Here is a 13,943-nt window from a genome sequence, read left to right on the forward strand (position 1 = left end):
CTCCACCACTTCAGGTGAAAAGGAAACACAACAGTCCCATCTACAATTACTCATGACCTCTAGAGGATTACTGAATTAAAAACTGGGGTTATATGAAAACAAATACATAGAAGCACCTGGCAAGTATGCCACAGAGACCAAATTCAGAGCTATCAAACAAAAACCTTTATAAAATCAGAAGGGATAGTGCAATTTTGAAGAATATGGAACTCTACTTGTCAGACATTTTTCTTTGCCATAGCTGTCACTGTAAGAAATAAAACTGGTCACATTAAAAATTATCCCTTGCTTCACTCCAACAGAATTTAAGAAACCAAGCACACATCTGTTTCACACACAAATCAAAGAAAGCCTCAATTACTGATAAAAACAAAGCAAAAAGCTGTTCTTTATACCGATACATGACAAAAATCTTTAATTAAGTTTGTTGGTTTTAATTCTCAAATTCAATAGTTCCCTTTTTCCCCATTAGGAAACAAATCTTTCCAAGAGAGCAAACTAAGCATTAGACCTACAACAGTATTATTTCTGAAAGCCAATGTCATACTGACAAGAAAATTAAACAGAATTAAAAAAAATCCAGAGCTTAAAAAAGCAACCATTAATTAGCAACAGCTTTTTACTCTCCAGACATACCTCATCTTTTTCCATATTAAAATATGCATAGCTATACCATGGGAGCATTCTTTTGTTTTACAAAAACTGGTAAGATTGCTTGTTATTGTACTTGAAGTAAGGGGGGGGGGGGAGGTCTTATGATTTTTAAAACCAGACTAGTTACTAACCATTAAAGACATCAGGGGCGGAACAGCTTTCTTTAATGTTTTCATCACTTATAAAAGTTAGTGTTATTTGTCATAATAATCCTCCACTTACAGAACACCTTTAATCCCAAAGAATTTAAAAAAATGTAAATTAGCACTAAACTATACACAGGAAATTACTTAATCCACCTCAAACGCTGGCACCTCTGGTATGAAACATGCAATTGCACAATAATTCACAACAATGTATAAATAAAGTCTTGCCTTGGTAGGTGAATAAAACTATTCATGGTATAGCCCATCAATTAATCCGAAAATAAGTGCTGCCCTACATTCTGATGATTTTCTCTCCTGGTCTCAGAGGATATTCTGTTTGTCAGATCTTGTGTCTTTCATCTGTCTATTAGCAAGCTATCTTGCTAGCACGGGCAGCTAAAATAAATGACAGAACTCCCATTCACTTAAATGGCAGGATTTTTCCTTTCAATTGTTAACTCCTTGGGGTACAGACTGCATCTTCCTCTATATTCTGCCCTTTAATTTCTAAGCAAAAAAAAGGAAGCAATTTTTTGTGACAGTTTCAAGGTCTCATGATAAACAATGTATATTTTAAGATGGCAACATCTACCCCTGTATGGTAGTCAATGTATGCGCAGACTTACTAAGAACAACAAACACCCAAAAGAAGGCTTTTTTAGCTGCATCTCTTGCAGGGTATGTTGATTCATTTAGTTTAACAGAAGAGGGGGGAAAAGGATGTTCCCAAGAATATCCTTATTAGCGAAGAAGCACCAAACAGAATCAAAGGACCGAAAGGGTCCTCGAGAGGTCGTTTAGTCCAGTCCCCTGCCCTCATACCAGGAATAAGTTATTATCTAGACACAAGAGCAGATGCTTGTCTAACCTGCTCTTAAAGATCTCCAGCGTTGGAGATTCTACAATCTCCCGTTCCATGAACAATTGTTGTTTGGAGCAGCTTACCTGACAGAGCAATAGGGGCATCTTTAAAAGAAAAACTAGAAATAAAATACACCTCTACAGAGCAGATCACACTGCAAACAAGTTGACAGATAAGTAAACAAACGCGAGACACCCAGATGCATGCAGAAAATTCTCTACTACTGTCTAAAATTCCCTCAAAGAGGTATACTAGCTAATGAGAAGTCACACTGTTTAACCCCACTGCAGACAGCACTGAAATGCATCAATCACGCTCCACACAGCATGCTAGAAAACCACTCTCTGTTACATCACTTGAGCCCATTACCTTTAGTAACAAATTAGCATCAGAGGAAGAGACATATACTGGAAATAGACAAGACATTTTTGATCAGCAAATTTTACATCAGTCTCACTAGAGACCATATTTGCTTCATAAAAATCTTAATCCCTGTCCAATTTCTTTAGAAACAGAATTCCACTGACCAAGACAAAAGTAAAAACGTAAACATCAAATAGGCTGGAAGCACTTTATAGACTAACAAAACATGTACATCAGGTATGTCAAACTGGCATTTGGCGGGCCGCATGTGGCCTGATCTAATTTTTTTGCCACCTGCCACTATATTTTTATAAAGGAATAAAGTGCGGCCTGCTGGCCGCTCGGAGCAAGTGGCCGAGTGCAGATCACAGCTGGCAGATCCCTGTCTGGGATCCTCTGCCTCCTATCCAATACCCCTTCTTCCTGCCCCCCCGACCATGCTCCCTGGAGCAGCCAGACTGTCACCAACTGCAACTGCTCGCGGTCAGGGCCGCTCTGCACATGACACCCAGCATGTGCTCACAGCTGGCCGGGCCACTCTGCGCTGGGCGCTCTGCACACGCACTCACAGCCTGTCAGGCCGCTCTGTGGTGCTGGGCGCCCAGCATGCGCTCACAGCTGGGGTGCTCATGCCGCCCCAGTGAGCCTGAGGAAGAAATGTGTGGCGGCGGCAACAGCAACTCTGGGTCCGAGGTATTAGGTTGGGGGAGCTGGGAGTGCCTGGCTGTGGGGGAGGGAGGAGACATTGGGTTGGGGGTGTCTGGCTCTGGGGAAGGGAAGAAACATGGGGTGGGGGACCTGGCTCTGGAGGTGTGGGTTAGAATGGCAGTATGGGAGTACCTGTCTCTGGGGGAAAAGAAGGGAGCTATTTTGTTAATATTTTGTTTTTTATTTATTTATTCCCAAATAAAATCACAAAATGTATATTAATTTTATATCAATAAATGTGTCAATTTTTTGCAACTGCATGGATAATTATATGTTTATGCAATATCTCAAATTTACAAAGTATCTGAAATTTTCACAGAAGCGTGTACTATTTGATTAACCAGTCTATACCTGTTTTCATTTCAACAAAACAAGTTATGTATCATATAAAAAATTTAAAAGTACCTTAAATTTACATTTAAATTAAAAATTATTTTATATGAGCAAACAATAATTTTACTCATCAAATTATTGTATATATTAAAACAAGACCTGAAAAGTTTATAAAATATACCTAAAGCAATCTATAATAATAAATAATTATGACTTTCTGATACAGTATATTTTCTTTGGTGGCCCTGAAAGCTATCAGTTTTCCTTTGTGCGGCCCTCGGCAGGCTTCGAGTTTGACATGCCTGACGTAGATAGTATCATGAGCTTTTGTTGGCACAGCTCAATTCTTCAGATCACGTGGGCTGTATCCACAAAAACTCATGATACCATCTACATGTTTTGTTAGTCTATTAAGTGCTACCAGACTATTTGTTGTTTTTTAAGTTTATCCCGTACAGACCAATTCAGCTACCCCCTGAAGCTTCAAGTGTATTTTATTTTTATCATACCAGTATTTGCAGTCCTTTAACTTAGAGTCAAAATTGACAGACTTTCCACTGATGCTGTGAAGAGCTCATGAGAAATAAATTATACTGATTTAGACATTTAGATAAGATTTTCTAGCCCAAAACTGGACTATGTAGTCTATTTATCTTCTGATTTGTACAACTAGGAAAAAATGCAATCTTACATTTCATTAGTACAAGCCTATGTGGACATGTTAATAACTACTCAACCAACAACTAGGCTACGTCTACATTGGCAAGATTTTGCGCAAATACTTTTAACCCAAGAGTTTTTGCGTTAAAGTATTTGCACAAGAGAGCGTCTACACTGGCATGTGCTTTTGTGCAAAAGCATCCGTGCCAATGTAGATGCTCTCTTGCGCAAGAAAGCTCTGATGGCCATTTTAGCCATCGGGCTTTCTTGCGCAAGACATTCATGTTGCCTGTCTACACCGGTCTCTTGTGCAACATCAGTTGCGCAAGAGGGCTTATTCCTGAGCGGGAGCACCATAGTTCTTGCACAAGAAGCCCTGATTTCACACATTAGAACATCAGTGTTCTTGCGCAAGAACTCCCCACCAGTGTAGACAGGCAGCATGTTTTTGTGCAAAAGCAGGTGCTTTTGCACAAAATCATGCCAATGTAGACACAGCCCTACAGTAAAGGAATTAGCAAATAAAGCCAGTCACAATAGAATAAGAAATGATTTTGTATAAGCCATGAGTTAAATAGATAACCCTGGACAACTGGTTTTTGACAACTCCGCCCAGGTGGAGAGGGGATAAGGGACACCTAGAAGGTAAGGTGGTGGGGTAGGCTCTGGCGTAGCCTGGGGACTAGGGTGTTCACCTGAGGTGGGGGGGTGACAGGACAGGCAACACCCAGGCGGACCTGGAGGGCAGAAGGATTTAAATCAGTTTAATCTTTACCTCTATCAATTTAGCTTAAATCAGTAACTTATCAAACCTAAATCAACTTAAGCAAGAAATAAATCAACTTAAATGGGCAATACTAAAAGCATTTGCACCAGATTAACCACAAAACATTAAAAATCTATTGAGTTAAACTGGTGCATTTTTCTACAAGAGAGATGGGCTTAGGCTAAGACTACATTGCCACTTTGCTGTACTGCAGCTTTCTAGCAAGGGGTGAGAAAAAGCAGCCCTGCACCCCAAGCGCAGCAGGTTACAGCACTGTAAAGTACCAGTGTAAATGAGCTCCCAGTGCTTGTTAGCCGGGCATCTACCACTGTTAGCCTCTGCTCCTGGAGGTAGTTTACATAGAGTGCTGAGAAAGCTCTCTTCTCCCAGAGCTCCTGCTGTGGCCAAACTTTCACTTTAAAGCACAGCTCGGCACTTTAATTTTAAAAGTGTAGACAAAGCCTTAGGAATTCCCCTTGAACAGGAATGCCAGGGTTCTCCCTCCAGCCAGTTCAGTTAACAGCTTGCAGTATTGTCTGAAGACAAACATGCTACAGCAGCAGTTCTCAAACTCTGGGCTGAGACCCCAATTGGGTTGTCACTATTTTGATGGGTCACCAGGGCTGCCTTAGACTTGCTGAGGCCCAGAGCTGAAGCCAAAGCCGAAGCCTGAGCCCCACTACCTGGAGCCGAAGCCTAAAGGTTTCAGCCCTGAGTACTGGGACTCAGGTTACAGGGCCTCTCTCCCCCCACAATGCCTGGGGCTAAAGCCCTTGGGCTTCAGTTTTGTTCTTCAATCCCCTCTCTTCTCCCCAGCAGGGTAGTTGGCTCAGTAATAATTAAAATCAGAAAGGGGCTGTAGTGCAATGAAGATTGAGAACTCCTGTAATAAAGCATGAGAACCAGAAACAAACTGACCAGCATTATAGTTTCATTGTCCAAGTTAAGCAAATTGAAAAAAAAAGTGAACAAACAGCAAAAATGGTGAAAAATAGGCACTCACATACCATGACAATTAACAAAGTACTACAAAAAACACACAAATCACATTTTGCAACATTTCCATTTTAGTAATTTCAAGTGCTATTAGTAACAGATATAAGGGTTTTTTAATTGTATGTTAACGATGATGATAATAATAATGATAATATGGAGATATACCATCTCAACCGGAAGGGACCTTGAGAGGTCATTGAGTCCAGTCCCCTGCCCTCACAGCAGGGCCAAGTACCATCCCTGACAGATTTGCACCAGATCCCTAATATGGCCCCCCTCAAGGATTGAATTCACAACCCTGGGTTTAACAGGCCAATGCTCAAACCACTGAACTATCCCTCCCCCCGATAGTCCTTTAAATACAATAGTCCTTTAAAAATGCAATCACCATGACAACCCAAATTAAACTAGTGACGGCAAGAAAACAGTTAAAAACAAAAATACATACACTCTTCCCCATTGTGTCAAAGTATCCAAAAGTTAAATCTTAACGATCCTGTATTTTGAAAAACAAAGGAAATAGAAGCCCAGACTCAGCAAAAGGCTTAAATACATGCTTAAGTCCCACAAAAGACAATAACAATTAAGTACGTTTACATACAGAATCAGGATCTCCAATCACTTTTTCAGGAGTGTTTCCTCAAACATTTTTAATGGTGACAAATTTTAAAAACTGTTTCAGACTCTCCTACTACAAACCTAAAACTGCTATATTGTTTTTTTAATTAGAACAATCCCATACACTATAAACCAGATTGGAGGTGTGCAAGGGTGATGCAGGGGAGGTATCTCTGGTGACTCAGTGACCACTGGTGCCAGCTGGCAGAGGACACAGAGAAGCAGAGTGTTTGAGGGATCATATGGGTCAGATATATGTATAATTCACCAAAGGGTGGTATGCGAGGTCTTTAATGAGCAAAGAACCCACTGGTCAACAATCATTGTGAAATGTATGCCTGGATGATATTTAAGGAATTATGTATCTATACTAAAAGTATGTTTTGAAGGTCTAGAACAGTGTTTCTCAACTAGGGGTACTCGAGAGAACTCTGGGGGGTACGTCAACACAACTGAAAATTGGAGAAAGCTGAATTTTTGTTGTAAGTTTTACAGTGCTTGATTATTTTTGTAGGATGAAGGCATGTCTATGCCTGCTGGAAGCCAGCACCAAACTCCGAGGATTTCCCTGGAGATTCCAATCTTGGCTCCTCTGGACACACACACTATTCACAGATCTGCTACTTCCAAAGAAATGGTACACCCCAGCTTACCATTTCCACCACAGATCAAGAAACGTATGCAGGAGTTCTCAAACTTCACTGCACTACGATCCCCGTCTGACAATAAAAATTATGACATGACCCCAGGAGTGGGAATCAAAGCCTGGGCCCAAGGGCTTTGACCATGGACAGAGGTCCTGTAACCTGAGCCCTGCTGCCCAGGGCTGAAGCGCTTGTGGTTTGGTTCTGGGCAGTAAGGCTTGGGTTTTGGGTTTGGTCTATCAGCAAGTCTAACACCAGCCCTGGAAACCCCATTTTGAGAGCTACTGGTATAAAGTAAAATCATAAAATGCATTCTAGAGCCTAGATTTAATTAACTAGATAATCCTGTATTTAAAAAAAATATTGCTCACCAGCACTTTTTGTGAGATGCAGTATGCTGCCAACTTGCCTTCACCATCTAGGATCCCGAGTTTTATTTTTATCTTTGTTAATCAGGCTAATCCTTTGATCTTTGTCATAAACAAGATATTCTCTGCTGGTCCCTCTTGCCCCTGTTGATTTTTCTCTTATAGATTTTGCAATCTTTTGACTTGTGTCTCAGTGTGAAAATAAGTGTAATGCCGATGCACCCTGTTCATTGGCAGGCAAGATTGAACTAGGGATGTAAGTGACTAATCCACTAGTTGACTTAGAGGCAGCAAGCAGGGAGAAGGGACAGGTGCTGGGGAGAGCCGGCTTAAAAGCCGGTTCCCCCCAGCTCCAGCTCCATGGGAGGTGGCAGGGGTGCAGTGGTGGCTAACTTTGAAATGCTTCCCCTCTTGCTACCTCTGAGAAAGGCAGCCGGGGGGGGGGGGGGGGGGGGGGGAAGGGGAGAGGAAGGAGCGACTAGTTGAGGAACTAGTCAACTATCCAATAAGCTTTTATCAGATGGTCGACTAGTCACTTACATCCCTAATCTGTATGATTGTGTGTTGGTTACAAAATTCTTCTCTGCTCCTGTTGCATACTTTATTTCCAATGACATGCTAGATACTCTTGGCAGTGCAAAACTCCTGAGCATTATGGATTTAACAAAACAGTATGAAATATGCCCTTAGACGGAGAAAAAATGCCTTCATGACAAATTCTGAACTCTAAAGTTCTAAGTGTTGCCTGTGGGTTAATTAGTGCAGGATCCAAATTTCAGAGATTTGTTAACCTGTTCTAGGATTTTACTTCATTACTTCTGGACAGATCATAAAAACCATTTGGGAGTGTCTGAAGAAGATCTAAGATGCAGATCTTACAATCAAAATGTAACATACGAAAGGTTCAAATCCTTTGCCTAGGTGATTTCTTCAGGTTCTCCTTACAGAGTTTATATCAAAATCAGGAAAATTCAAGAGTGTTACCAGAAAAACAGGTTAATATTCCCTGCATCATCCCTGACTGTTCAGAGTTAATGAACCATAAAAGAGAGAGACATATTTCTCAAGACATCCTTTAGTTTAGGACACAATCAATAATTTTGATACTAGCTGTGTGATTCCCCTTCCTCCTCACTGCTCCCTTTTCTGCTGGAGATTTCAGTCCTGGGAACACTTCTCTCAAAGTAGAATAAGGTAACCCTAGCTGTGCCTTCATGGACTATTGGAAGATATGAGCTTTTCTGGTGAAGCCAGCAAGGGACGAGGTATCAGCACAGATTAAAATTAAAGTTTCTTGTGCTCACCTCAAAGGCTGTCTCCAACTCACACCCTTTCTACTTGTCATTTATTGTCCATCCCCATATCACCCCCACCTCCTCCAATCTGCCAACAATCAAACCTCACCAAACTATTTGTTAGCTTTTCAGACAAACATCTGTATACTTTCATCCAATCTGCCCTTTTTGCTTGCAAACTCTCCAAGAAATGACCCATCAAGATCTCTGACACAGAGGAGCCACTCACAAGTTCAAGTTCCTAATGGCATGGCTAACACTAGTTCAGACAAATGCTGAAAACGAATAGAAATTCAAGAGCAGATTGGAGACAATATACTCTGTCCAGGTTACTCATAAATTCGAGCCAGGATGCAGTATACTGGAATGTATGAATCAGAAATGTTCTCAATATAATATATTGCAATGACAGTTCAGTAAATGGCAAGTTATCATCAAATTCATCACAGTATTTCAGGCTACAGGGAGAACAAGATTTTATTAAATGTCACCACTATTTATATGGTAAATCAACACCAGTGGTGAGATACCAATGAAAAATACCCTCAGTCAGTGTTTATAAGAATCACTACACCAAAATTAAAAAAATCTGTTGCATCTGTCCCCTTCCAAAATTTCCTCTAGATTAGCTTTCTCATCTCCTTTATACCTTGGCTAACACCGATTTCCTGGAACTCAGAAGCAGCTCTGACTTGATCTCATCTATTCTCTGCCTGTCCTCTTCATTCAGATCTAGCAGAGAATCCTGAGGTTGGCTGGTCAGCTTCAGCTTCACCCATGCTGTGAACAGAAAACAACAGTCAATCCCTTCATGCTTGCTGCCATGTTAATTTTACAGACAGAAGTGTGCTATATCCTAAACAGGACTGGGTGGGAATAGACATTAATCAGAAATATCATACAAGATAGTATGACTAGGAATAGAACTACATTTAAATTAACTAATACGACCCCTTCTGATGACAGCTAGTGATAGCCTAGCTGAATGATGCACTGTAAAAGTGCAGGCAGTCTCTGAGCATTCCTTTGCAGGCTAATGTGATGCTGTACGTGGGCCCCATCTGTAATTTTCCCAAGTGGAGCAGCAATAGCTTTCTCTTCAATAATACATAGCAAGGAGAAGCCAACACACATTAGCCAAATGCCATGTTTCTTTTAATAAGGCTTCAGTGCATTACACAAAACCATTCTCAGTCCAGGAATCACCACTACAATACATTCATTAGGCCTCCCAAACTCACAGTCCATACCCAAGTGTCAGAATTGAGCTAAGTTTGTCTCCAGGTGCCTCGGAGACCAAGTGCCACCCAATTGAAGCCTGCCTGGCTTCCTCTCCCCTCTTTCAGACTCCAATCTATCCCTAAGGGATATTACCGTTTTTCCCACTTTAATAGACACCCATTACCTAATCCTCATATCACAACCAGCTCTAGATCCAGAGTCAAATAACATTTTCCTCCCAAATGTCTTTTAATCTGGGGCATAAAGAACACCTACACAAACAGAAAACAGGCTTGGTGAGGTAGCCTCCTGAAAAGATACACAAAATCAACGACCATGTTAAGAGTTCAGATCACAAATTATGTTAATCCATCCCAATAGGTCTAGTGGTAACAATTTGCTGCTGTCAATGAATTATTTTGGCACTAGATATTTGAGGTTAAGTATCAAAATGTCCAAGAGGAGAAAAAAGTCTCCTTTAACTTTGAATTGCATGAAAGTAATTTCAGTAGCAAATACATGACTATTTTCAACTGGCTTTGGAAGACTTTTTTCTTACTATGGCAGTTTTACCTTGCAAATCAGTGTTTTAATTACATGGAGTTTGGCATATAATTTTAAATCCATGCAGTACTATAGTTTATTGTAAGATGGGACAGAGTCCAAAGCTATTATCCTGTAAGACTGCAGGTCAACAACTCTGGACACAAGTCTGATCTAGAATGGCCTTTCTAGGGATGAAAAAGTAAGTCTTCATAGCCATTCAGTCTTTGATGCCTCTAACAAGACAGTCCACAATGATGCCAATTAGTGCAAATTTTTATAAGGACCCCTCCATCTCAGAGGTAAAGACTCAGTCACTATTACCAATGCCTAATTCAAAATGGTGACACCAAACCGAAAGGCTCCTTATATTCCATTACAAATCTGCTGTGCCCCAAAGAATATTTAAAGCAGCTTCTATTATATTCATCAACCCAGGATTCGGTACAGTATTCTCATGTCTTGCATAAAACCCGTTAGTCAGTTAGATAGGGGTTTACTTCTTACCACAAGCTTCTCTATCCTTTTCCTCTGTACTTTTTAGAATTTGTGTTGCTTGTAGCACCGGGGATTCATTTTTCAGAAGACTTTTGACACGGGCAGCTAGTGAATCTACACTGCTACTGTCATCACTCTCTCGAATGCCATCTTCCTCTTTGCTGCCAGCCACACTAGTTTTAGCCAAGGTATGCTGGAAATCCCCTAGGTCATTGGTGATGCTACCTAAGGGCTCTGTAAGATTCTGTAATTTTAAAATCTTTTCAATGCTTGATTCACTACTTGTATTACTCTTTGTAACAGTCATGAGAGGAGGCAGGTTTTTATTTATTGTTCCACTACTGCAACCCTCTGGTTCTGACCGTCCTATGGACTGTGCTACCCCACACACTTCCATAGCTCCCTGGTGTGTTGGTCCAGTCATTTCTTCCACACTTTTTTCCTTGGTTGGTAAATCAATAGCAAGACAGCTTTCCCAGTTTAAACTGCACCTGCGGGAATTCAGGGTCTTCAATAGTGAATTATCTTCTCGGATGCTTCTTCTGGCCAAGGACTCATCCCATGATAATATTCTCTGAAGTGCGGGACTGATGTCTTTCGCTAATCTAGAATCTTCAGACCCATCCTTTTCAATTGACACTGATGAAGAGTTGCTGACTTGTAAAGAGGCAATGGAAGGAGCAGGATCTAACTGAGTGACAGCTATATTTTCTGCCTCTGCTAAAAGCTTCTGGATCTCTTTCAATGTGTTGGATCCAATGAAGGAATCATTTCCTTGATCCCTATTTAAATTAACAGAGGCATCTACGTCTAAAGACACTGGTTCTCCACTGACATGCGTTTCATCTGCATTTCCAACCAAAGGACTGGAGGACAACTTCTCTAGACTGAGGTCAATATCCCTAGACTCAAATTTATCTATGAGCTTTTGAACATGTTTTGAAACAGGTGTGTGACCCCTTTCAAAGTCAGAGTCAACTGGAACTGCATGCATTATCTGGCTCAGTTCAACAGATTTTGAGACAGTTGAAGATTCTGAGCTGCCTTTGGGGAGGTGTGGGACAGGTAACTCTGAATGATGGTAGGCAACATTGCATTGACTCAGTGGTTTGTCTTTGGAAGATCTTGAGAACAGAGGTGAGAGATCAGTGGGTAATGGATTAAAAGGGCCAACATCTGAATCCCTTGGTATAGACATGCTGAGAGTGGAAGCATCAGAGTTAAAGCTTATCTGTGTAGTGTCAATTGCAGACGGAGAACTTCCTACAAAAAAAAAGAAGATTAATTAAGAGTTATAGGAAATATTAATTCCAGTGTAGAATATCAGCCTTGTTCCAAAGGCCTCCTGAAAAAAAGAGTAACAGTGATTATTCTAGAAAATATGCAAGAACATATATAAGAAAATATACAAGAATGTATCTTCTGTTAAAACTGTTTGTGATTACTATTTACTAAAAGAAACGCTTTAGATAATTCTGTACAAATCTCTAGAATTTATGTACATTGGGGAAACTGTTTCAAATAACTGGACATTTAGATTCATAATATTTCTAGTGCTGAGAAATTCTGATTCAGTGTATATCCTTTGCACAGCAATAAACAAGAATACTCATCAGATTTAACATCCTAAGGATATGTAAAGAAACACGAGATACTTTAAAAAAATAAAACAATATAAAAACAGAGAGCCTGATTGATATACGCATGGGAGAGAGCTGCATCCAGCCACCATGGCTCAGAAAGACAAAACAAGTCAATGCAGAGACTCCTGAGAAAATAAGCATTAGTGACTTTCAGGGAGTTGGTCTGAAGAGTATTAGCTGTAAAGAGATTGCAAGACTGCTTTCTTGAATTGGCTACAAGATATGGAGGCCTAATAGCTGGGAATGTTGCATAAAGACTCATACAATTCTCTACCCAGTTCTCTACTCAATGTATATTTCAACAAAGAATTCACTGTGAAGGCATGTTATGGAAGTTATCTTAGATCTAGTTAAATGTGCTTTCATTTGATCCAGTGGCTGAACATCTACTAAGCCACAGAAATCAAGTATTTATTAGTCTTAGACAGTTTGTGTGTTGACATGGACTCCCACAACTCCAATATTGGGGCTCTGAATTGATTAGATCATATTTTGATAACTGGGGAGAGGGATAGCTCAGTGGTTTGAAAATTGGCCTGCTAAACCCAGGGTTGTGAGTTCAATCCTTGAGGGAGCATTTAGGGATCTGGGGCAAATCTGTCAAGGATGGTACTTGGTCCTGCTGTGAAGGCAGGGGATTGGACTTGATGACCTCTCAAGGTCTCTTCCAGCTCTAGGAGATAGTCATACTTTAAATGGAGATACACCCACCTCTACCTGTACCCCAGTCACATATTATACCAGAGAAATTAAAGAAGGGGAGAGAAAAAAAAGAGATACAAAGATATTTTCACCATGGGAAAAATGTAACATTTTTGTGAATAACTCGAACTTCAAAACTATTGGGGGCCGCAAGCCGGTAATCAGTATGGAAACACCCCTCACTAAAGAGAAATAATCAAGTATGCAAACTGTTCTGTTCTGTAAGATCCTTGCAGCATGCCTCTACCTTTCTCCATACCTTCAGATAGCTGAACATGCTTTGTTAAGGTGTCAGTGGATTCCTTCAAGGTTCTGAGCTCTGATGGGGAAAATTCAACCTCTCTGATTGGTCCTCTGGGTACAAATGGAGTCAGTATAGCTGAAGGTGACTGATCAATGCCAAGATTGCGAAGATACATCTTACGTAAAGGGGGGACATGGAACAAGGAAAGTAATAAATATACATGGTACCATTATAAAGAAACTCTGATTATAACCTACCCTCCCCCCCCCCCCCCCGCAACCATCATCTCCAAACCACAATTTTTATTTTTAACATCCTCCTGCCCTTGAAAAGTTTGTTTCAACCTATTCTCCAGTGTACGTAACAACAACAAACCCAGACCACTGGTTTTATTACATATTGTGCCATCCCTCCACTTAGTCTGAATTTTAGACTCTACGTGTTTTGTCAGTCTATCAAGTGCTACCAGACCATTTGTTGTTTTTTTCTGTACAGACTAACTCAGCTACCTCCGGAAGCTTCTTTTATAGTATTTCTTTGAAATATCACTAATTGAAATCTGGAAGGAAAAAAATGAGCCTTTGGCTTAAAACTCAACATACACTTCTCCTCTCCAAAAACATCTTAACACTTGAGCTGGGCACCAAGAAAAATTCCTTAACATTTAAGGCCAGTTATA

At 40.5% G+C, this 13,943-nt stretch overlaps 1 protein-coding gene across 4 annotated transcripts in view; it reads right to left on the reverse strand.

Annotated features, from left to right (window-relative positions):
- ALMS1 (ALMS1 centrosome and basal body associated protein) overlaps positions 1 to 13,943 on the reverse strand; it is a 99,602-nt gene that overhangs the window by 35,947 nt on the left and 49,712 nt on the right. For all 4 annotated transcript variants that reach the window (XM_075931031.1, XM_075931030.1, XM_075931029.1 and 1 more), the window contains 3 exons: positions 13,280 to 13,439; positions 10,685 to 11,938; positions 9,063 to 9,193 (listed from right to left, as the gene is read on the reverse strand). In XM_075931031.1, the coding sequence (XP_075787146.1) occupies positions 9,063 to 9,193; positions 10,685 to 11,938; positions 13,280 to 13,439 (1,545 nt within the window). The remainder of the gene's footprint in view (positions 1 to 9,062; positions 9,194 to 10,684; positions 11,939 to 13,279; positions 13,440 to 13,943) is intronic.

Source organism: Pelodiscus sinensis, chromosome 5 (genome assembly GCF_049634645.1).
Source record: "Pelodiscus sinensis isolate JC-2024 chromosome 5, ASM4963464v1, whole genome shotgun sequence".
NCBI classification, from domain to species: Eukaryota; Metazoa; Chordata; order Testudines; family Trionychidae; genus Pelodiscus; species Pelodiscus sinensis.